This window comes from Silurus aristotelis (genome assembly GCF_946808225.1).
Source record: "Silurus aristotelis genome assembly, chromosome: 15".
Lineage (NCBI taxonomy): Eukaryota > Metazoa > Chordata > Actinopteri > Siluriformes > Siluridae > Silurus > Silurus aristotelis.
In genome coordinates this window covers 22,521,222-22,546,897 of record NC_139588.1, presented here as the reverse complement: position 1 = coordinate 22,546,897, position 25,676 = coordinate 22,521,222, and the positions used below count along the sequence as shown (strand labels likewise).

At 39.9% G+C, this 25,676-nt stretch overlaps 1 protein-coding gene across 1 annotated transcript in view; it reads left to right on the top strand.

Moving 5' to 3' along the window:
* Positions 1-7,050: 7,050 nt before the first annotated feature.
* mthfd1l (methylenetetrahydrofolate dehydrogenase (NADP+ dependent) 1 like) overlaps positions 7,051-25,676 on the top strand; it is a 48,418-nt gene continuing 29,792 nt past the window's right edge. The window contains exons 1-16 of the mRNA XM_083562598.1: positions 7,051-7,431; positions 8,965-9,049; positions 9,343-9,393; positions 9,868-9,921; positions 10,070-10,194; positions 10,794-10,894; positions 11,125-11,261; positions 12,344-12,458; positions 14,589-14,668; positions 15,139-15,236; positions 15,467-15,640; positions 16,279-16,415; positions 18,450-18,496; positions 20,638-20,745; positions 21,419-21,493; positions 23,589-23,691. Of these exons, the coding sequence (XP_083418724.1) occupies positions 7,205-7,431; positions 8,965-9,049; positions 9,343-9,393; positions 9,868-9,921; positions 10,070-10,194; positions 10,794-10,894; positions 11,125-11,261; positions 12,344-12,458; positions 14,589-14,668; positions 15,139-15,236; positions 15,467-15,640; positions 16,279-16,415; positions 18,450-18,496; positions 20,638-20,745; positions 21,419-21,493; positions 23,589-23,691 (1,717 nt within the window). The 5' untranslated portion in view covers positions 7,051-7,204. The remainder of the gene's footprint in view (positions 7,432-8,964; positions 9,050-9,342; positions 9,394-9,867; positions 9,922-10,069; positions 10,195-10,793; positions 10,895-11,124; positions 11,262-12,343; positions 12,459-14,588; positions 14,669-15,138; positions 15,237-15,466; positions 15,641-16,278; positions 16,416-18,449; positions 18,497-20,637; positions 20,746-21,418; positions 21,494-23,588; positions 23,692-25,676) is intronic.

Below are 25,676 nucleotides of genomic sequence, written 5' to 3'. Positions count from 1 at the left end.
AACATCTTTCCAGAAGAGTGGAGTCCATAAGAGCAAATGGGGACTAAATGAAAGAGAGAAGCCCATAGGAAGCTTATGGTCAGGTGTCTACATACTTTAGTCCATAGAGAGAGAGAGAGAGAGAGAGAGAGAGAGAGAGAGAGAGAGAGAGAGAGAAGAGAGAGAGAGAGAGAGAGAGAGAGAGAGAGAGAGAGATTCATCTTTAGTCGTTTGACGTGATTGAATTCTTCTTACTTGAGACTAAACATTGCAAATTAGGCCCCATGCTTTGATATGTTGCAGTAAAGGCTGAAGGACAAGGTCATCTTCCATTTCATCCACTCTAATAAATACCCTGATATTGTGTTATGTAATAGACGGATGTTCAGACCACGTCAGAGAACAACTGTATAACGAAGGTCATTTCTAAAACCTGCATACTGCAATCAGGAGCATTCACAAGTCTCCATCAGTGTGATGTGTACGAACGACAGAGAGCATGCTCGTGTGAGTGCGTGGGAATGAGTGTGAGCATGTGTACACGTGTGTGTGTGTGTGTGTGTGTGTGTGTGTGTGTGTGTGTGTGTGTGTGAGAGAGAGAGAAAGATACAGAGACAGAGAAAGAGACAGCACATTTACTGATGAATGGAAAAAGAAAAAGAATCGCCATGGCAACGGGTGTTTTTTTTTCCAATAGCATGGCTCGGTCTGTCCTTCTGTTTGCTGTGTGTTACACACTTCCAGGAAGCCATCAGCACTCCGAGTGTAAATGTAACCCCACGGGATTAGAAAAGGCCAAATTCACAGTGATACAATAACAATTGTGTGTGTCTAGGATCTGTTTAGGATCTATAACTGAATACACTCAGTATATATACAGTGAGGAAAATAAGTATTTGAACACCCTGCTATTTTCTCCCACTTAGAAATCATGGAGGGGTCTGAAATTGTCATCGTAGGTGCATGTCCACTGTGAGAGACATAATCTAAAAAAAAAAAATCCAGAAATCACAATATATGATTTTTAAACTATTTATTTGTATGATACAGCTGCAAATAAGTATTTGAACACCTGTCTATCAGCTAGAATTCTGACCCTCAAAGACCTGTTAGTCTGCCTTTAAAATGTCCACCTCCACTACATTTATTATCCTAAATTAGATGCACCTGTTTGAGGTCGTTAGCTGCATAAAGACACCTGTCCACCCCATACAATCAGTAAGAATCCAACTACTAACATGGCCAAGACCAAAGAGCTGTCCAAAGACACTAGAGACAAAATTGTACACCTCCACAAGGCTGGAAAGGGCTACGGGGAAATTGCCAAGCAGCTTGGTGAAAAAAGGTCCACTGTTGGAGCAATCATTAGAAAATGGAAGAAGCTAAACATGACTGTCAATCTCCCTCGGACTGGGGCTCCATGCAAGATCTCACCTCGTGGGGTCTCAATGATCCTAAGGAAGGTGAGAAATCAGCCCAGAACTACACAGGAGGAGCTGGTCAATGACCTGAAAAGAGCTGGGACCACCGTTTCCAAGGTTACTGTTGGTAATACACTAAGACGTCATGGTTTGAAATCATGCATGGCACGGAAGGTTCCCCTGCTTAAACCAGCACATGTCCAGGCACGTCTTAAGTTTGCCAATGACCATTTGGATGATCCAGAGGAGTCATGGGAGAAAGTCATGTGGTCAGATGAGACCAAAATAGAACTTTTGGGTCAAAATTCCACTAAACGTGTTTGGAGGAAGAAGAATGATGAGTACCATCCCAAGAACACCATCCCTACTGTGAAGCATGGGGGTGGTAGCATCATGCTTTGGGGGTGTTTTTCTGCACATGGGACAGGGGGACTGCACTGTATTAAGGAGAGGATGACCGGGGCCATGTATTGTGAAATTTTGGGGAACAACCTCCTTCCCTCAGTTAGAGCATTGAAGATGGGTCGAGGCTGGGTCTTCCAACATGACAATGACCCAAAGCACACAGCCAGGATAACCAAGGAGTGGCTCTGTAAGAAGCATATCAAGGTTCTGGCATGGCCTAGCCAGTCTCCAGACCTAAACCCAATAGAGAATCTTTAGAGGGAGCTCAAACTCTGTGTTTCTCAGCAACAGGCCAGAAACCTGACTGATCTAGAGAAGATCTGTGTGGAGGAGTGGGCCAAAATCCCTCCTGCAGTGTGTGCAAACCTGGTGAAAAACTACAGGAAACGTTTGACCTCTGTAATTGCAAACAAAGGCTCCTGTACCAAATATTAACATTGACTTTCTCAGGTGTTCAAATACTTATTTGCAGCTGTATCATACAAATAAATAGTTAAAAAAATCATACATTGTGATTTCTGGATTTTTTTTTTAGATTATGTCTCTCACAGTGGACATGCACCTACGAAGACAATTTCAGACCCCTCCATGATTTCTAAGTGGGAGAACTTGCAAAATAGCAGCGTGTTCAAATACTTATTTTCCTCACTGTATATATATATATATATATATATATATATATATATATATATATATATATATATAGTATGTGGTATTTTTTAAACATCTCACATTTAGCCCCTGTTGCTGTTATAATCTGCTCCCCACTCTTCCTGGAAGATGATCCACAGAGTTAATTATAACAATGTGTAATAATAACGATGTCCAGCAGAGGGAGCCTATAGTCTTGCTTTCGTCCTTCACAATATATGTTTTGCAACTGCTTGTGTGTCTTCTTCGGCTGCTCCCATTAGGGGGCGCCACAGTGGATCATCCGTCTCCATACCCCCCTGTCCTCTACATCTGCCTCTTTCACACCAACTACCTGCATGTCTTCCCTCACCACATCCATAAACCCCCTCCTTGGTCTTTTTCTTTTCCTCCCTCCTGGTGTCTCCATCCTCAGCATTCTCCTACTGATATACCCCATGTCCCTCCTCTGCACATGTCCAAACCATCTCAATCTCACCTCCCTCACCTTGTCTCCAAAACGTCCTACATGCGCTGTCCCTCTAATAAACTTATTTCTAATCCTGTCCATCCTCATCACTCCCAATGAACATCTCAACATCTTCAGCTCTGCTACCTCCAGCTCCACCTCCTGTCTTTTACTCAATGCCACTGTCTCTAATCCATACAACATCTCAGGTCTCACCACAGTCCTATAAACTTTCCCTTTCACTCTCACAGATACTCTTCTATCACAAATCACTCCTGCTATCACTCTTCTCCACCCACTCCACCCTGCCTGCACTCTTTTCTTTACTTCTCTAACACACCCTCCATTAGTTATTCAGCATAAATAAGTACACCCCCAATATCTAAATGAACATAGAACAATTCCAAAATGTTGACAAGACAAAGTTTTATATAACATCTGTTTAACTTTCTTTTCAGTTTTACTCAAATTAGGATGATGCAAAAGTGAGTGCACCCCACACCAAAAATGCTACATCTAGTACTTTGTATGGCCTCCATGATTTTGAATGAGAGCACCAAGTCTTCTCAGCATGGAACGAACAATTTGGTGAAATTTTGCTACATTAATCTTTTTCCATTCTTTAATAATTTAGAGACTGGATGCTGGATGGGAAGTGATGCTCAACTTGTCTCTTCAGAATTCCCCATAGGTTTTCGATTTTGTTCAGATCAGGAGACATACATGGCCACTGAATCACGTTCACTCTGTTCTTCATCAGTAATCCAACAGTGGCCTTAGATGTGTGTTTAGGATCTTTGTCATGTTGGTAAAGTACACGACAACCAAGGGCACGGAGCGATGGAATCATCTTCTCTTTCAGTATAGAGCAGTGAACACATCTGTGAATTCATGGTGCCATCAATGAAATGCAGCTCCCTGACACCAGCAGCACTTCAACCCCACATAAGGACACTTCCACCACCATGTTTCACTGTAGGCACCATGCATTTTTTTTTATTAAACTTTTCGACAGTTTTAAAGCCATCAGTTCCAAAAACATTTATCTTGGTCTCATCACTCCAGAGTATAAAGTCCCAGTAGTCCTCATCTTTGTCAGCATGGGCCCTGGCAAACTCTAGGTGGGCTTTATTGTGCCTGGGCTTTAGGAGAAGCTTCTTTCATGGACGGCACCCATGCATGCTATTCCTCTTCAGTACGCCATGGAAACACAGGAAACAGTCACCCCAGTTTGGCTTTCTTCTTCTTTAGATAACCACAGTGAACTTGCATGCAGATTTTCTTCAACCCTTCTCATCAGAAGATGCTCCACCCAAGGTTTTAACGTCCAGTGATGATGTGGACGTCTCTGGATGCAGTTTCATCTTTATTACATTTTTTGTACCACTTTTGCTACAGTGTTCTGACTAATAAGTAAATAAGTAAAGCTTTGCTGATCTTCTTGTAGCCTTCTCCTTTCTGGTGTAAACAAATCATTTTCTTTCTCAGGCCTTCCATGTGGTTCCATAGCATGAAATGGGAATTGGTTTTCTTTAAGTAACACCCTTTTATAGTCAACTTTCTGCTGGACACCTGTGTAATGAAGGATTGGACTCACCTGTGCTTGAATTCTAGTACATTTTTAGTCAAAAATTTTGCTGTGCTCCAGAGACTTTCAGTGGGGTGCACTTATTTTTGCATCACCCTAATTTGGGTTAAACTGAAAATCTTGTTCTCTAAGTTATATTATAACATCACTTTAATGTTAGAAGTTAAACAGATGTTGTATTAAAAGTAGTTTTGTCTAAAATGCAGTGATTTCCATTACAGAATCATGACTGTTTTAAACACAGTGCCACCTATGGGCCTGGAAGATCACAGGCACCCAATAGTGACTTTTGCTCTTGTCCCTTGCGATTTCTGCAGATTCTTTGAAACATTTGATGATACAATGTTCTGTAAATGATTACCTCCATGAAGATCTGCTTTACATGGTTTGTAGTAGAAGATCTTCCTCTATAAAGCTCTAAACCATATTCGGGATGTATGTGAACGCTGACTGCACCCCAGTCCTCTTTACCTTCTCACCTACATCAGCACCTGACTTAACTAACACTCTTGTGTTTAAATGAATCTCCACAAAGTCTAGTGGAACATCTTCCCAGAAGAGTGGAGTCCATAAGAGCAAGAGCTTTTACAGATTGGTGAAGCTCCGCCCATCTTTACTTCTAAAAGAGACTCCACCTCTCTAAGATACACTATTTATACCCGATCATCTTACTGACCTGCTGTCAAGGAACCTCATCAGCTGCATAATGTTTCTCCAACTGTTTAATTTTAATAACAGTTGATCATTCCAGACTTTTGTTGCCCCGCCCCAAAATACTTGAGGCGTTTTACATCCCTCAAATTCTAAATGAGCTTATGTTTTTTCCGCAAAATTGTACATTTCCTTAAACATTTCATGTTTTCTGTATTCTACTGTGAATAAAATAGGGGTTTATGAGATTTGCAAATAAGCACATTCCGCTTTTATTTACATTTTACACAGCGTCTATATAGAATAAATTTTTTGTTTTGGTGAGTCTCTGTGGAACGTTCCTGCCTCCTTTTCTGCCCCATACACTGGGAAAAAACATGTCATGAAATGTTCAGTGGGTGTGGGTAAAGGTTAAAGGTCAGAGTCACATTTTACAGCTTCTTTTGAAACCCAAATGCCCAAATCTCAAGTAAGGAAAATTGGCAGATTCAGAAAAATGCAAAGGGAGAGGAAAAAAAGAATGGAAAAAAAATAATATTTAAAAATAAACAACATTGATTTATTTTCAAAATAGTGATAAAATATAGTATTTATTATTTATTTATGATTTTTTTTATTTTTTTTTATGGGACAAACTTCACTTTGTGACTACAGACAACATGCCAGTAAATAGTTATTATTATTATTATTATTATTATTATGAATTGAATTTCTACAGTAATTTATTCGAATAAATTCACCGTATCTGATAAACATTATACACATTTTATCATTAGTACCAATAGTACCGTTAGCACATCTGCTTTCTGTGTCACAATAAACCATGCTGTAAATATCACATGACCAAATTTGGAAACATGATGTCACTTCCTTTTGTTTATCACAGCCCATGTGTTAAAGTCATCCATAACTCGTAGAGTAGAGATGTTCAGACTCAAGCCTGTGGGCCACAGTTTGCCCGTGGTAACAGCTGGAACAGATTTGGATCTCCTTTGGGTTTCATTCTACAGCATCTATAGATGTAATGTACAAAACGTGGTGGTGATAATAGACTAATGTTGAAATCTACAAACATCTCAATAAAAAAACGATCACGCCTTCAATCAGCACCATGGACTTCCATTCTACCAGAAACACATCAGAACTTTTTTTTTATCAATAACGTTGGGTTTCTGTACGCAAAATATCATAACTCTGTGTTAGCTGCTTGAGTGCAGGATGAAGTTATCTCCATGAGAACCTTGAAATGGAGACAATCAGACAGCTAATGTTTCTAAATAGGAATGGATCTGCTGTGAATATGGTGAAAGTCCTGAAGATATGAATTCTTTTATCATTAATTCATTCATTCTAAATTATGGAGAAAAAACATGATAAATAAAAGAGACATGAAGCAGCATGGAAAAGAGTGGAAACTGACAACTGATATATATTTCTGTTTCTTTCTCTCACACACACACACACACACACACACACACACACACACACACACACACACACACAGGATTAATGATGAAAATGTGACCAGACCACATCTCTGCAAAGTGACTCCAATTAAACAGGAATCCAATCAGCTGAAACTTTCACAGCAGAATCATGTGTTTATTCCTCTTTTTTAAATAGATTTATATAATAATTCAATCCAATTAACGAATATTTTACATTTTAGCTCGAGTGATAGATCCTAACTTACAACTGACATCATTTTAAACCATAGAATTAATAAAAAAGTCAAATGGAGCACTAGTTACCAACCATGTGTCAGGATTTGGTTTGGGCACAAAAGTATCATTTGTGTCGTTCATTCTATAAATATATGTTGTTTACTATATGTGTACGGTGGCCGAGAAGTGAATGAAAGTGAAAGATTAGTTTGTACACTTTTACACATATTAATTACACAATGACTGTGTTGTGTGTCTGTCTGTCTGTGCGCGCGTGTCTGTGTGTGTGTGTGTGTGTCTGCGCGCGCGGTCCTGACGGCTTCGTCCACACCGGTGAGCTCGGTCTTGGTCTCGGTCTCTCTCTCGCTCTCTTTGTTTGTTGAGATCTTTGTTGGACATGATGAAACTCTCCCCGGTGTTTTTCCGCCACGCGTGTTCACGGGTCGTGACTACACGGAGGACGTTCAGCCCCCGCAGCAGTTCGGTACCGGGGGCCGGGACCGTGTGTTGGTTGCCGCTTCGGCGGGCGACGTCCACCGGCATCGGCGGCACCGGAGCACCGGATCTTTCACCAGCTCCCAGCCTCCAGACTCCGCGCGCGACAACCGGGGAAATGATCATCCGGTAAACAGCGACGTGTTTTGATCTTTACTCGGGCACGCGCTTAGTGTTACAGGAAACAAAACCCGGGCTTTTACATTACAGCGGATATTAAATCACTTTCAGCGCGTGAACGTGAAACGGACGTGTTAAAGTCGTTTTTTTTCATCTCGTGATTAATCAATTAATTACTTGTTTATTTCAAGTTAAAAAGTTTTCTATAAATCCGATCCCACGTGCTGCCGGTTTTTAATCCCGAGTGATGCAATTATGCCGGAGGTTGCCAGATTGGACGGTTTACCCCCTCGCTTTTGTGTTCTGTAAAGTTTTTACATGTAAAAGTTTTGAGAAAAGTATATCATGTAGCCACACACACACACACACACACACACACACACAGTCAGATTTTTTTGTTTTTGTTTAATAGTTTACGGTATATGATCAGAAATATCGGTATTCATATCACAATATCAACAATACACTGTTTTTTCCCTTAAAAATTTTGTTTATTTTTATAAAAACATTTTCCAAAATAATTATGCTACTTACAAACATGAGAAGCAACTGATTTAATGTTTTAATTATATTTTTTTTCTTAAAAGTAGTGTTTTTTTTTATTACCAGCTGCTGAATTTAATTAAAAAAAATTAAAATAAATATATATATATATATATATATATATATATATATATATATATATATATATTCCATATCAGATTTTTTCTTAAGCTTTTAGATTTTTCTCACACACACACACACACACACACACACACACACACACTTGATAACGAACTGATGAGCCTGTGTAAGTGTGTTTGAACTGATGATAAAGTTTACCAATCAAAGTTACACAACTCCTAGGACAGTGTTTGTAATCTTGTGTGTCTTGGGCCTGCAGGAAGACGTGCCTCTGCAAGTTATCACACGTATCAGAGTGTATCACGTATATCACGTGACCTGCAGTAACACACTTAGAAATTAAAATGTGATTTTCCCATTAATCCGAAATGACCTGCGTTATAACCTATGCAGTGATACGGATACGGAAACTGAACATAATTTCATAGTAAACGTTTATACATTTTTTATTTTTATGTTGAGGAATGTTGCCATGGTAACCACGTACATTTTAATGTTTAATTCATCCTTCTGCTGAGATCCAACCAGTGAGACCTGTTCAGTGAGCTTCGTTCACTGATTTTTTTAGTAACCCATCAACACAACACCACATAAGACTTGTTGTGTACAACTGTACTGTTTATCTCTCTTTCTCTTCTTGCTGAAAGACTGGAGAAATGAGTGACAACATGCTTCTATCTGTTAAACTATCTGTCTATCTGGGGTACAGTCAGCGTTCCCATTCATCTGTGGTAGAAACGTGGTAGTTCAAATGATCAGGAAGTGTGAAGAACTGTGGTCCTAATACTGTTTGTATGTCTGCTGTGTGTGTGTGTGTGTGTGTGTGTGTGTGTGTTTTATTGTATAAATACTATAAATCACAGATTATTTGTTATCTGATAAAACATCTCACCACCTGTTTGTGTGCCTCTAAAACAGGGAGATCATTCAGAGGAGCAGAGAGGAGCTCGCTGCTGTACTCCAAACCCACCCAGGTATCAAACCCACCTTGGCCATAATCCAGGTACGGTTCTTACACCATCAATCATATTCACTCTCATTCCACAACAGTTGGATCTGATCCTCTATTCTGATTGGTCGAGAGGTGTTCCCCGCATGTTTATATCTCTGTCTGTCTGTCTGTCTGTCTGTCTGTCTGTCTGTCTGTCTGTCTGTCTGTCTGTCTGTCTGTCTGTCTGTCCACCAACACATCCATCCATCCTTTAAATGACTGAAAAATAAATATATAAAAGATGCTATGTGTGTGTTTGCGCGTGTCTGTGTGTGTGTGTGTGTTTGTTTGTGTGTGTGAGACAGGCAGGTGAAGATGACGCTTTACTGGACATCAACAAGAAGATGGCAGGAAAGGTGTGTGTGTTATTTCGTTACAGCTGCTCCAAAATTTAATAACCACATTTAATCCATACACACATTTTATTCCTAACGCATGCAGATGTACACTATGGGGCCAAATGTATTGGGACACATGATTTTCTAGTCATTTGTGCTTCTCCCCCAAACGGTCAGTAGAAACCTGCAGGCACACACTTGTATCGGACGTCTGCGGATGCATTGCATGTAATTTTCCCTTCCCATGAACTAGTGGACATAAAACCTGTTCCAGCATGATAATACCCCTTTGCACAAAGCCAGATCCATGAAGATCTGCTTTACATGGGATGAAGAAGATCTTCTGCTGTAGAGCTTTTGAACACCTTTGGCTGAATGCACCCCCGGGCCTCCTCACCTTCTCACCTACATCACTTTACTTACACCCTTGTAGCTGAATGAATCTCAAAATCTGATAGAAGAGTGGAGAAATAATTCTCCTTGCTCCTGCAGGTGGGCCTGAACGTGATGCAGATCTGCCTGTCGAGCTCGTGCACGCAGGATGAGGTATACTGTACTATGAAACATAAATTTACTTGACTGTTAAATTGAGAAACACAGATTTTAACCTTCAGCGAACTGAGAACTCGAACGTGTTTTTTTTTTTTTCTTTTGTCGAGTTTGGAGTCTTTCATTTCTAACTGATGTTGTGCAGGTCATAGAGGAGGTCCTGAGGTTGAACGAAGATCCCAATGTTCACGGCGTGTTCCTGTGTCTTCCTCCTTCGATCGTCTCTCGCAGAGCGCTCAACTCAATCAAACCCGAGAAAGACGTGGACGGGTATTTCATCACTTATAACCTTGTTGTACAATCACAGTCCGTTCTCCATTTTTATCAGTTCCTGTAAACAGACTGTGCTGGGAGACACAGCAAACCTTCTAGTGATGGGGCCACCTGGAGGAGATGGACTGCTTGTGCAACCTCTGTAGGGTCCAGGTTTCGCCTTATGCCACCAGTAGTGACACTGTGACCCTTAGCCAAATGCAAAACTAGTGGAAAACATTTAGAAAAGATAAAGAGGGGAAAAAACCTCAGTGGTCTAAAAACCCATTTCCTGTTTTGGGGGTCGTCTCATTGTTGTCTCTCAAGTGCAATTGTTCTTAATTTCAATAAAGCAGCTCAGACTGATTAACAACCCCCTCTGCTAATCACCTCACCAGATCAATGTGTGTGTCCACGGGTGCCAATATTAATTGCTGTGGTGATCCAAACATCCAATTATGCTTCATTTCTGAAATTATGTAGAAATATAGTAGGAACACATAGCAAAGTAAATGTATGAGTGTATGTGTGTGTGTGTGTGTGTGTGTGTGTGTGTGTGTGTGTGTGTGTGTGTGTGTGTGTGTGTGTGTGTGTGTGTGTGTGTGTGTGTGTTGCAGGATTTCAGACCAGAATGTGGGTCGTCTGGTGTCTGGAGCTCTGTCTGAAGGTTTTCTCTCGCCTGTAACAGGAGCAGTGCTGGAGCTGCTGGCCAGACACAGTGAGTGTATCATCACTCATCTTCTCATTTTCTTCTCCTGTATCTCAGCACATCGTTGCTCAAAGGCTGATCGGCTGTTTAAGCATTATTATGTATAAGTTTTAGTTTCAGGAGTTTTGTTCAGATTTAAGAACTAGAGAACCTTTGCACAAAAAGACTCGTCTAATCTTCAGCTGCTTTGCTCCCACGTCTGGGTTTTAAATCATGCTGGATCATGTGTCTGTGATAAGATGCTCCTCTGGCTGGGAAGAAGGCGGCGCTGGTCGGTCTGGACGGTGCACTCAACGCCGTCCTCCAGTGTCTGCTGCAGAATGAGGGTGTGGAGGTGCAGACCAGCCACTGGAACTCAGACAGGCTGCAGACACAGGTGATGATTCTCTACATGATGATTAGACGTCCCTACATGTGTGATTTGATGATGAATAGATACTTGATTAGATACATGACTGTCAGTTACTAAATGCTGAGATACTTAATGATTAGATTCTTGACGAGCACATATGTGATTTTATGTATATTTATATATATAAAATTATTAAATATATAATGTTACGGGTTAGTCAAAGAAACTTAGAAATCAGCATCAGAAAATAATAAGGACATATTCCTCAGTCTTGCACACATGCGGAAAAATGCGGCGGAGGCTATTCCCAAAATACCGCTATGCTCCTAAAGGAAGCGCAACATATTTCACCCGTTACACCGTGTAACAGACACTGTCTTTCATTAAAGCCTGTGTAAAGTTCATTAGTTTCAGTGTAGACACCTGCGGCTTATAGACAGGTGCGGCTTATTTATGTTCAAAATAAAAATATTTGTCAAATTCAGTGGGTGTGGCTTATATATGGGTGCGCTTTATAGTCTCGAAATTACGGTAATTCGATTTTTGATTAGATACTTGATTTTATATGTAATTACATACCGGATTAGATACATGACTATTAGATACTTGATGTTTAAATACTTGATTAGATACTTGATGATTAGATACATGATAAAACGTTTTGATTAGATATTTTTTTAGATTTGACATACAATAAGTTGCATGTCTAGATGCTTTATTAGACTCATGCCAATTAGATGCTTAATTACATATGAGATTGGATACATGATGATTAGATACTTGATTGGATTCATGATTAGGTACTTGATTGTTAGATATATAATGACCTGTGATTAGATACATGATTATCAGATAGATGATGAGATATATGATGATTAGATACTTGCTTGGTTACATGATGAATAAACATGTGATGATTAGATACTTGATTATAATATTAGTGCAGCTGTGTGTCTGCAGCTGTATATATTAATACATGTTTATTTCGCCATAGAAGTGTTAAGATTTCAGTATTTGCAGTAGTTGATTGGACTCTGATGTCATTGGCATTTCCACTCGTTTCTCTCTCCGATTGTATTCACACTGTTTGGTTGGTTGTTGTTCAGGTGAAACAGGCTGATGTGGTTGTGATGATGATGGGAACCGAACACTCCGCTCTCCCAAACACCTGCTTCAAACCCGGAGTGACTCCCATTAACTGTAGTCCTGCGTTAATACCAGGTGTGTGCTCTGCTCTTCTCACTCGGTTCTCATGCTCTAACCAATTCGGTTCTCATGCTCTTCTCACTCGGGTCTCATGCTCTTCTCACTCGGTTCTCATGCTCTAACCAATTCGGTTCTCATGCTCTTCTCACTCGGGTCTCATGCTCTTCTCACTCGGTTCTCATGCTCTAACCAATTCGGTTCTCATGCTCTTCTCACTCGGGTCTCATGCTCTTCTCACTCGGTTCTCATGCTCTAACCAATTCGGTTCTCATGCTCTTCTCACTCGGGTCTCATGCTCTTCTCACTCGGTTCTCATGCTCTAACCAATTCGGTTCTCATGCTCTTCTCACTCGGGTCTCATGCTCTTCTCACTCGGTTCTCATGCTCTTCTCACGCTCTTTTCACTCGCTTTATTTTAGTTTTCTCACTTTTTTTTTTTTTTTACGTCTTTGACATCTCATGCTCAGTTCCCCCGTCACACTTATGTCTCAGTCTGTTCCGTCACTCTCATCTCATGACTTCTTTCATGCTCTTTACATAGTTTTTTTCACATTATTTTCTGTCTCGTTTCTTTCTCCTCATGTTTTCAATCATCACTCATGTCTTTTCACTTTCCTTACTCGTTTCTGTCTCACTCTGTCTTCTCACTCTCTTCTCACTGTATTCTTTCTCTAGTCTCATGCTCATGCTTTTCTCAATCTTTTGTCTGGCTCTTCTCACTCTTCCTCATGTTCTTCTTTTTATGTTTTTGTGCTCATGTCCATCCTGTATTGTCTCACACTCGTTTCCCTGTATTCTTACTCTGTTCTCTCTCTCTCTCTGCTTTTCTTAATCATCATTTCTTTTCACTCTTCTCACTCTAGTCACACTTTTCTCAATTTTTCATGCTCGTCTCACTGTAATCCTACTCGAGTCTCACTTTATGCTCATGCTTTTCTCAATCTTTTTTCAATCTGTTTTCAACGTTTCTTTTTTTGCTCATACCCTTCCTTTGATGTCTTACACTCATTTCCCTCCGTTTCACCTTTTACACTCGTCTCACTCTCTTATCACAATTTTTCATGCTCATCTTACTGCATTATAACTCTATTCTCACTCTTTGCTCATACTTTTCTCATCCATTATTTCTTTTTACTCTCCTCACTCTTTTCTGTCACTCTCATCTCACTCTCGTCTCACTGTATTTTTTCTCTATCTTTACTCTATGCTCATCTTTTGTCCTACTCTTTTCACGTTTGTCTCACGGTCTTCTCACTCTTTGACTCATTAAACAATTTCCCACGTTCTTCTGCTTATTTTAATTATTTATCTCACACTTTTCTCCACACATTTTTTTCCCTCCTCTTCTCATTGGCCCACATTTTCACTCTCGTCTCACATCTCAGACTTTTCTCAGTCTTTCCTATGACACTATTCTCATGCTTGTCTCGCACACTTCAAACATGTTTTCATGTTCTTTTTCTTCTCTTCATGTTTTTTCTTCCCTTATTTTTTTGCTCATGCTCTCAACTGTTCTGCCTCATGCTTATTTCTTTTCATTCTTTTCTCAGTCTTTTCTCTTAAACTTCTCACTCTTTCGTCTCGCTCAAGTTTTCAGTTTTTATGATTGATGCTTTATCATTCTCATTCTTTCAAAATATGTAAAGATGTAAAACATACAATATGAGCCCAAAAGTATTGGGACACCTGGTCAGTTGGAGGCACACAATTGCATTAATCGTCTTTACATCAGTACCTGACTTCAGTAACGTCCCTGTGGCTGAGTGAATCTCTATAAATCTCCACCAAGATTTAGTGGAACATCTTGCCGGAAGAGTGGAGGTTATTGTAAGACCAAATGGAGACTAAGTGTGGAATGGAATGTTAAAAAAAAAAACACATTTCAATCTTATGGTCAGGTGTCCACAAACTTTTGACCATATAGTATAATTCTACATGTCATTAAAAAAAAATCCATAAAGTCACATTTTTTAAAAATTGATTAAATGTTTTCCTTATGCTGTGTGTGTGTGTGTGTGTGTGTGTGTGTGTGTGTGTGTGTGTGTGTGTGTGTGTGTGTGTGTGTGTGTGTGTGTGTGTGTGTTGAATCCTAATCCAATAGTGTTGTTGTATAATATTACAAATGTTCTCTGCTTTATCTCACAGCGTTCTTAGCCCATGAGAAGAAGCTGGAGGCTGAATCCTGGCCAGATATCAGATCCATAAGTGCAGCTCTCAGGATGCAGGTTAGACGCCACCTGCTGGTTGTTGCTGTCATTTCAGTTTCTAGAGAAATTGATTGGTCTGAAAAAAATCATGTTTTTGGTATATTTAAAAGGTGCAGTCTGCATTTCCTATTTTTTGGTTGCATATTAAAGGTGCAGTCTGCAATTCCATTTTGTATGCACGTTAAAAGCGTGGCCTGCAATTCTTACGTTTTCGGATTTATTTTTAAGGTGCAGTCTGAAATTTCCTTATTTCAAAATCTAAATTAAAGGGGTAGTCTGTAATTCCTTCTCGGATGCATATTAAAGGAGCAGTCAGCAATTCCTTCATTGAATCTGTATTAAGGGTGTATCTCTCTTTACACCTATATTAAAGCTGTAGTCTGCAGTTTCTCTTATTTAGCCAGTCATAATCTCTCAGGATAATGTCAAAACTAATAAATACAATGATTCGTGTTTAATGTTTAACTTCTTTGGGTTTGTCTGAACAGAACGTAGTAAGAAGCAGTGGAAGGTGGGTGGAATCTCAGCAGTATCAGCCGTGGATGCTCCGCCCCCTCAAGCTCCAGCCCCTGTCTCCAGTGCCCAGGTTGGAGAAGAGAAAAGCCCATAACATGTCCCTCTGTTCATTCCAACGCCTCGTCTAATCCCAGTGCAGTAAATTGCACGATGTTGTTTCCACACACTTTCAAAAAGAAGATGCCAAAGAAACCTTGTGTGTGTGTGTGTGTGTGTGTGTGTGTGTGTGTGTGTGTGTGTGTGTGTGTGTGTGTGTGTGTATCAAGATTCATAAGGCTGTTGTGTTTGTTGTGTCCACAGTGACATTGACATCTCCCGAGCTCAAGCTCCGAAGCCCATAGCGCAGCTGGCGGAGGAAATCGGCTTGTTGCCGGAAGAGTTGGAGGCGTACGGCCGCTCCAAAGCCAAAGTTCAGCTCTCGGTATTGAAACGCCTGCAGCAGCAACCTAATGGCAAATATGTCCTCGTGGCAGGGTGAGGCTGCTTTATTAATTTTTTTTTGGTATGAAATATATTGCGGTCTGCAATTCCAAATTTTGGGTGTGGAGTATATTAAAGGTGCGGTCTGCAATCTCCAATTTTTGGGTGTGGAGTATATTAAAGGTGCGGTCTGCAATCTCCAAATTTTGGGTGTGGAGTATATTAAAGGTGCGGTCTGCATTTCCCAATTTTTGGGTGTGGAGTATATTAAAGGTGCGGTCTGCATTTCCCAATTTTTGGGTGTGGAGTATATTAAAGGTGCGGTCTGCATTTCCCAATTTTTGGGTGTGGAGTATATTAAACGTGCGGTCTGCATTTCCCAATTTTTGGGTGTGGAGTATATTAAAGGTGCGGTCTGCAATCCCCAATTTTTGGGTGTGGAGTATATTAAAGGTGCGGTCTGCAATCCCCAATTTTTGGGTGTGGAGTATATTAAAGGTGCGGTCTGCAATCCCCAATTTCTGGGTGTGGAGTATATTAAAGTATATTATCCCTCAGTTTCAGGTCAGAAAATATTTGACGTTTGTTTAGAGGAGAAGCTTAGTGAGCCTGTTCCCCAAGAAGACATCATAAGGACAGTTGTTGATAAATGTGTGTGTGTGTGTGTGTGTGTGTGTGTGTGTGTGTTATAGCATCACCCCGACTCCTCTGGGTGAAGGGAAGAGCACAGTGACTATCGGATTGGTCCAGGCTCTCTCGGCTCATCTCAAACTCAACTCATTCGCCTGTCTCAGACAGCCGTCTCAGGGTCCTACCTTCGGAGTCAAAGGTTTGTGTGTGTGTGTGTGTGTGTGTGTGTGTGTGTGTGTTTCTTTGTAATTGTCTATCTGTTTTTGTCTATTTGCCTCCGGTACACTTTGAGGGACGAAATGCAAAACTCAAAATTGCTTGTAATTTTTTATTAACGCAGTTTTTTATTATTATTATTAACATTTGTGATGATTAACAATTCAACAGTTTACTATTTTAAAACAATTTTAAATTAAATGCCTGCATGGTTCAATAATATATAATATAATATTTTATCATTTATTTTATAAAATGAAAAATAGAATAATTTTTTACATTTGAATGCTAACATTAGAATTTTTAATGAATTTGAATTAACATTTGAACCATAACAAATAAATGCAATAGATTTTTATTTTATTATACTTATTGGTGTGCGTGTGTGTGTGTGTGTGTGTGTGTGTGTGTGTGTTTTACATTTAATATTTAATTTTCTAAAGATATGTTCTACTTACTTCATTCATCCCTTCATTCCTTTTATCCTCCATTTTCTCACTTCCTCGATATGTGGAATTGTCAGGATTCACAGAGCTTTACCTTTTCCACATTTTTTATCCAAAATGGATAAATTTTTTATTTTCCTCAAAATTCTACAAACAAAATCCCATAATGACAATGTGAAATAAATGTATTTTGAAATTTAGCAAATTTATTAAAAATTAAAAACAAAACAAAAATCGTGTTTTTACCATGACACTCAAAATTTAGCTCAGGTGCATCCTGTTTCCACTGATCATCCTTGAGATGTTTCTACAACGTGATTGGAGTCCACCTGTGGTCAATTCCGCTGATTGGACATGATTTGGAAAGACACACACTTGTCTGTAGAAGGTCCCACAGTTAACAGTGAATGTCAGAGCACAAACACAGCCATGAAGTCCAAGGAACTGTCTGTAGACCTCTGAGACAGGATTGTATTGAGGAACAGATCTGGGGAAGAAGACAGAAAAGATTCTGCAGCATTGAAGGTCCAAGTGAGCACAGTGACCTCAATCATCTAAAAATGGAAGAAGATTGGAACCACCAGGACTCTTCCTAGTGCCCGATCAAACTGAGAGATTGGTAGAGAAGGTCCTAAGTCAGAGAGGTGACGAAGAACCCAATGGTCACATGGAAAAAGCTCCAGCATTTCTCTGTGGAGAGAGTAGAACCTTTCACAAGAACAACCATCTCTGCAGTACTCCACCAATCACGCCTGTATGGTAGAGTGTCCAGACGGAAGCCACTCCTCAGTAAAAGGCACATGACAGCCCACCTGAAGTTTGTCAAAAGGCACCAGAAGTACCCTCAGATCATCAGAAACAAAGATTGAACTCTTTGAGCCTAAATTCCAAGCATCATGTCTAATGGAAACCAGTCATCGCTCATCACCTGGCCAATACTATCTCTACAGTGAAGCATGGTGGTGGCAGCATCATGCTATGGGGATGTTTTTCAGCAGCAGGAACTGGGAGACTGGTCAGGATTGAGGGAAAGATAAATGCAGCAATGTAGATGGTTCATCTTCCAACAGGACAACAACCCAAGATAACGAAGAAGTGTATACAGGTCGACTCTGTGAATGTCCTCGAGTGGCCCAGACTTGAACCTGAATGAACATCTTTGAAGAGATCTGAAAATGGCTGTGCACTGATGCTCCCCATCCAATTTGATGGAGCTCGAGAGGTTCTGCAGAGAAAATTGAAAGAAACTGCCCAAAAATAGGTGTTGAGGCTGTAAATGGTGCCAAAATGCTTCAACAAAGTATTGAGCAAAGACTGAATATTTATGTACATATGATTTTTTTTTTTCTCTTTTTTTTTTTTTTTTTTTTTTTTTTTTTTTACATTATACAACTTCTTACATGTTGTCATTATGGTGTATCGTTTGTAGAGTTTTTAGGAAGCTCTATAAATACTTTCCAGATACACTGTATGTGTGTATGTATATACTATATATATATATATATATATATATATATATATATATATATATATATATATATATATATATATATATATAAATCCCTGTCTAGGTGGAGCAGCAGGTGGGGGATACGCTCAGGTCATCCCCATGGAGGAGGTGAGAAATCTTCAGTCTGCCTACACACACACACACACACACACACACACACACACACACACACACACACACACACACACATACATTTAAAAATTCTTAAACACAATGTGACTAAACATGGATACTACCTGCAATATTTGAAAACTATATTACATCACCAACCCTAAAATTTCCCTATTAAACAAAATTGCATGTCAAACTCATGAGATCCAAGCGACTCCAAAATAAATCTTTAAATACAACAGATCTGTTACATATAAAAAAATATGTAATAACTTGTTAGTATACTGTATATTTCATGGAGTGTCAGATGTTCCAGTAGATTTTGTGCAGTCAGCATTTACAGTCACCCTAAAGGTGTTCAATAGTAGCTTTAAAGCAGGAGATCTTTCTCTCTAACCCATGTAACGCGGATCTTCATTAAGCTGGTTTGTGCACAGGTTCAAACCGGTTCCAGTAGGGGGAAAAATTGCACACTATTCAATGACGTCTTATACACAAGTCAGGCGTCCCAATACTTTTGGCAATATAGCCTATGTTCTAAAAAGCTTTAAAAAAAAAAATCTGATATGAAACTCAAGTATGTTGGATTGTGCAGTAATTTCCTGATGTTCTATTTGTTAAAGACGCAAGCATGCAATATCAGAGAAGATAAATATTTTTATTTAATTGCAATTAAGTGCACAGATTCTGGTGTCTTCTTTTTAGGTTTCAGTCTTCACCCACCTTCATACACAAAATCCAGTTTCTTAAAGGATCTTACCCAGTGTGTAGACACTTATCTCTACTGTAAAGCTGCTTTGAAACATTGTCTGTTGTTAAAAACTCTATACAAATGTAAATTAATTGAATTATAACAGATTCCTCATTGCATTTGTTGGGAATTTTGCAGAGCAGACAAATGAGAATTCAGTATGAAAAACATGATACTTTATTGCAGACGAGCGCATCAGTCATGCTGTAGTCATTAAGAATATCTAGCGGAGACATGCATTGTAGTTTTACAGGCGTTTAGTTGGCAGGCCTTGATGGCTAGACAAAAAAGGAGAAAACCACAGGGAACCCTTAGAGAGTCTCACCAGGTTCAGTGCAATTAGCATAACTATTTCAACCCCTGAGGTCACTGTTTTCACTGGCACCCAGAAAGAAAAATGGCATCAATGAGAGATTTTCAGTTTAAAAAATGTGCTGTTATTGGCTTCACATGTCTCTGAGGAATCGGAAAAAAATGAACCAAGTTGGCATGTTTCATTATTTATAAGAGAATTGAAGCCACACCCACTTTAATTTGAATACATATAAAGTATATCATTGAGTTCTTGTGTGGTTTTTAAGAGTCACATGCATGTTCCTTTTGATTCTATGCAACAAACTCGGTAATCTTTAAATGTTCAGATGTTCCAAATCCTCCATTTGCATGAACAACAGCTTTACACGCTCTCAGCATCTGGACGGTTCGTTTCTCCAAACGTTCAGCTGAAACTCTTTGCCGCGCCTCTTGTTAAATTGCCAAGATGTCGTTCTCTAGCTGGAGTTTTCTTGTTCATCCCAGAGCAGTTCAATAGGATTTAGGTGCAGTGCCTGGGCAGGTCATTCCATGATAGATGACACACCAGACCACTGTTTGCTCTCTAAATAAAACGCTGATGTATTCGTCGCTTCAGCTCATCATCTTGCTGTACGGTGAAGTCAGTTCCAAAGAGCCGCAGTTCAGACGGAATCGCATGGTGTTAATGTACAGAATGGGAGATATGATAGATCAGGATTACTTTCACTTTCCAGAATAAGTCTCCAACCTTCTCTGCTCCAAAACAACCCCAAACCGTTAAACTTCCACCTCCATGTGTGACTGTGGGGGTGAGGGAACCACATCTTCTCTCCTGTTGTCTGCCTTTCACAAGTTCTTCTGTTCTTCCACTCATTCACAGTCCAGTTCTTGTGTGTTTTTTTACTGAGTTTGTTGCAAAGAAACAGAAGTGATATCCAGGGGTCTCAAAGACCATTTCTATACTCTTTACAGACTCTGTAGCTTTAATATATTTGTCAAATACTTTGATCGATACTTTTTTTTTTTTAATACTTTTGACCATTTTTTTAAGGTGAACATAAAGCTAAATCCAAATGTGTTTCTCTCTCCTCAGTTTAATCTCCACCTGACCGGTGACATTCACGCCATAACAGCCGCTAATAATCTGGTCGCAGCAGCCGTGGACGCGAGAATCCTACACGAAGCCACCCAATCTGATAAGGTAATCATGTAGCATGTAGCTCAAGACATTTACAAAGATCATGCCACTTATCACTGAAACTCTGTGTAAAGATGTCTGATCTCTGAAAGGGCACTTCATGTCTAAGTGATTCTTGAACGTTGTAGCACTTGAGCAGTTTTACCTCATGCATAGTCGATAGACTAATTTGGCTAGCGTTTCACTACAGCGCTTTTGGATTCTGAATTTTGATTGGTTGCATTTCGTGGTCAGCAGCTTTGATGATATTGCAGCTGCGATTTGCACATTTGTATTAATGCGCTTGTGCTGAATAAGCAAAAAAAAATTTTACGTTTCGCAAATTAAAGATACAAACGAAGCAGCTACCGATGTGATACGATACGATTCCCCCCTAATTCGTTGCAGTGCGATCCGATTTCCATTTGATTCAACTCAATGAGACTATGTATCTGGTATGGTACGTTTTTATTTCTTTGGTTCAGACAGACAGCAAATCATCATATTACTTAAATGCCTTCTGACTTCTAACGTTTCTTTCACAAACACGCCTTTGTACTGCAAAAAAAAAAAAAAAAAAAAGTGTCAATAAATCCAGAGGTGCAGCTCTACCTCTGCCATGTTAATCTATATCTTATGTGACTCTCAGGACACACCCCTCTCTATCTTTCTCTCCAACCCTGTCTCTTTCTTTTAGGCCCTGTATAACAGACTCGTTCCTTCAGTTAATGGAGTGAGACATTTCTCTGCTATTCAGCTTGGCCGTCTGAAGGTAAATCCACAGTCCTGTCGGACACTTCACTTTCACAATCCATACATTTTTTTCTGTTCATTTGCACTTTGATCCTTTATCCCTCTTTCTTAATCCTTTCTATCACCATTTACGATCACTGACCTCTTCACATTCACCTGATTTTGTTCTCTAGTTCATTTTCTCAACCCCCCCCCCCCCAAACTTTACATCACGAAACAACCCAAACAGCTTTACCAGAAATCCAGATGTAGAATTAGATCCCAAATGAAAGAAAGTGACAAGGCCAGAGACTCAGAAAGGAAGCCGTTCTCCTCTGTGCGATACAGGATAGTGACATTTTAACCCTGTGACCATTTGTTTTTTCTGTATGTGGCAAATACCGAGCTACAATTTCAGCGACAGCTCTGTAAACTGAAAAATCCAAAATCCATACAACACAATCCTCTGACCATGCCCAATGCAGAATAAATCTGTACTCTGCAAAGAAGAAGGCATGCGTGAACATGATCCAGTAACACAATCGTCATCTCTGGGCCAAAGCTCCTTTAAAATGACTGAGACCAAGTAGAAACTGTGCTGTCATCAGACGAATCAAATTATTTTTTCCTTGGAAATCATGGATGCGGTTCTCTGGACTAAAGAGGAGAGGGATCATCTGGCATCTCTGGTGGTACAGGAGTGCATTGTGTATGTGGAATGAGCAGATTGTACATTTGGAAAGGCTCCATCAATACTGAAATGTATATTCAGGTTTTAGAGCAAACTATGCTGATATCCAGACATCTTCCCGCAAGGAAGGCCTTCCAGCAAGAAAATGTTACACCGCCTACTGTAATACAACAGCATGGCTTCGTAGTACAAGAATCCACGATTTCCAGCAATGTTTAAAATGGGACACCCCCCATTTTAATCAAATTAGGTATACAGGTATATTAGGTATTACACTGTAAAGTGACAAATCCATGGATCACGCCCACATGTGGCCCAACAGGTCTTTTCTCCCGATTCACAACTTTGGTACTTATCTATAGTTAGTAAATAAAATAAAGCTTGGAAGGAATTCCAAGAAATCCTTGTTGCCTTTGAGTGTGCATATCTAGTAGTTAGCTAACTTTGCTGATTTGCCATTAAAGCTAGCATGACGATTAGCATGTAAATAAAAACAACTAATATGTACACAGATTTGTCTGTTATTTAATTTGAGTTTGACTAGATGGATGTAGAAGCTGTAGAGTACACACAAGCATCAATAGTAGCAACTGTTACTGAGTTTTTCAGGTTTTATCCCAGGTTTTGAATGCAAATGAGGATTTTCCAGGTCCAAATCAATTCTTGCCTGAGGTAAATAATGACCCTAAATATCCCATTGAGGTATACTAAAGAATCTATAGCTTGTTTAAAGGCCCCAGGCACCTTCAACACTCATTAAATGTATTCCAAAGCTTTTATTTTTATTTTCAGAGAGCATTTAATAAGTGCCATACTCTGCTCGTACACTAGAGGTCCTGATAACACAACTCCAGTTACGAGGACCTGCTCCACACCAATGCTCTCTCCGTTTGCTCGTGTCCTGTTCACTTTGTCTTTCACTCTTTTCTTAGAGGTATTTCTTTTTATGAGGTCGATTACATGGATAAGAGGCTTAGAAAAATACACGGGAACCCAGAGTTTACTTCGACTGAGCTGAGATTAAAACAGTTTTCAGAAAAACGTGAGGTGGAGATCAGGAGTGAGAGAAAAAAACAGGGTATACAGTAATTTCTCATAATACAACACAGGTGTGTGTCCTGAGAAAATTCTACAGTAAAGTCTTTTAGTGCATTTTGAGTTTGAATAATTTAACCAAATCCTCTCACGGTTCTTTATTCCACTCATAATACTTTAAACAAATCATCTTGTGGTCCTTCAATCGAACTGTCGCCTGGTGCTTGAAATCTCTCAGTTCTCTGTGTGTTTTTACTGAATCCTCTCAGGTTGCTCCCTGAAACACTGTGAAAACAGTTCAACAGTATTGTGGGGACATTTTGTTTTTGTATAACAGAACTATTTCTTCATTCTGGTTCTACATATATTACTAACACCCCTTTTGTTCTCTTTTCTTTCATTATCCCAGCGTCTTGGAATCAACAAATCCGACCCTGGCACTCTCACGGCTGAGGAGATCAACGCCTTTGTCCGGCTCGACCTTGACCCTGCGAAGGTCACTTGGCAAAGAGGTAGGAACGGTCACTTATTTTGCTAAGTCTTTTTGATAGTTTAAGTATTTCTTTCTTTTTTTATGTAGGAAGATCTTAATTTTGAATGAAACTAAATTACGTTTATGGCATTTGACTTACAATTATTTCATTTATACAAGTGAGCAGTTAAGGGTCTTGTTTAAGGGCCCAGTAGTGGCAGCTTGGTGGTGCTGGGATTTTTTAATCACCATCTTCTGATCAGAACACCAACGTCCTAAAAGTGATTTGTTTTACATCATACCCTGTAAAAAGGGTTAACACAGTAAAAAGAAAAAAATGACGTCCTCATAAAACGTCATTTGAATATTATACACGGACCTGACAGAGGGATCCCAATAATCTCACAATTTCTAGTGGAAATCAGATGTTCAAGGTCAGAGTCTACATGTCTGCACTTGCTGCTTCTGTATGTACGGATGTTGGAATGTTCTTTCATCATTCTTTCCTGCTTTGTACCCGAATACCAGGGCAATACCCCCCCGCCTTTTCCTCTTCCAATGAGCCCCTGTTGTGTATTGTATAGAACTGAAGAGTAGAGCTTGAAGTGGCCTCAAATCCTTTCGCTTTCCTCAGGAGAGCTTTGAGCTTTACCAGATTGTTTCCAGCTCTATGAGAACAGATTAACGCGGATTCCCTTTCCCCAGAATTTTGGGCTCAACAGAAGAGTCCAGGTGATTTTGGTTCTTAAAAGAATTTTCCCTAAAGCCTCCAAGTTCCTGCTTTTATGAAAACGTTAATAATTTTGTTTTGTTTTATTTAAAGGGGATAATGGGAAACACGTGCAGAATCGCTACATCTGTCACGACGTCCGCTCGGTTTATGTGAGGACACGGTTGCACTAGGGACCTCCTGTTGCACCTGGCGTATACCACAGCGCTCCGGAATTCATTTTGATCCCTGCCAATCGGGTCTTTATTAATGTGCTCATTAGTATTATTTTAAAGACAGAATACATGTGGGTGAATGAGAGGGAGGGCAGCTAAGTGGCAGAGCAATGGAAGGGTCTGTTAGAGAAGTGTGGAAAAAAGAAAAAAAAAGACAGGAGCTGGAGGTGGCAGAGTTGAAGATGCTAAGATGTTCGTCAGGAGGGGGACGAGGATGGACAGGATTAGAAATGAGTTTATTAGATTGAGCGTGCAGGTGGGACGTTTTGGAGACGATTCGAGAGAGATTGTTTGGTCATGTGTGGAGGGGCCGGAGGTATATCAGTAGTAGATCGTTGGGGATGGAGCTTCTATGCAGAGGGAAAAGAAGAAGCCAAGGAGGAGGTTTATGGTACAACACAACACAACAGTGGCATTTAGCATCTACACTGGAACGCTAGATTACAAACTTCAGATAAATCAGACTACGACTCTGTTGATTTTAGTTTTTTTTTTTTTTAAACAAAGCAAACTTGGTAAATGTTCAGTGTTTTAGGTAAAGGAAGGTCTTCAACCGTCGCTTGAAGATAGCCAGGGAATGCGCTGTTCGGACATCTGGAGGAAGTTCATTTCACTACCTCGGTGCCAGAACAGAGAAGATATATTGTATTGTATTGTATTGTATTGTAACATTACATAATAGAAGATGTTGAGATGTTCGTTGGGAGTGACGAGGATGGACAGGATTAGAAATAAGTTTATTAGAGGGACAGTGCATGTAGGACGTTTTGGGGACAAAGTGAAAGAAGTGTGATTGAGATGGTTTGGACATGTGCAGAGGAGGGACATGGGGTATTTCTGTAGAAGAATGCTGAGGATGGAGCCACCAGGAAGGAGGAAAAGAGGACGACCAAGGAGGAGGTTTATGGACGTGGTGAAGGAAGACATGCAGGTAGTTGGGTTGAAAGAGGCAGATGTAGAGGACAGGGGGGAATGGAGACGGATGATTCGCTGTAGCGCCCCCTAATGGGAGCAGCCGGGAAGAAGAACAACCTAATATAATATAACAGCATAATTTAATGTGATATACTGTAATAGAAC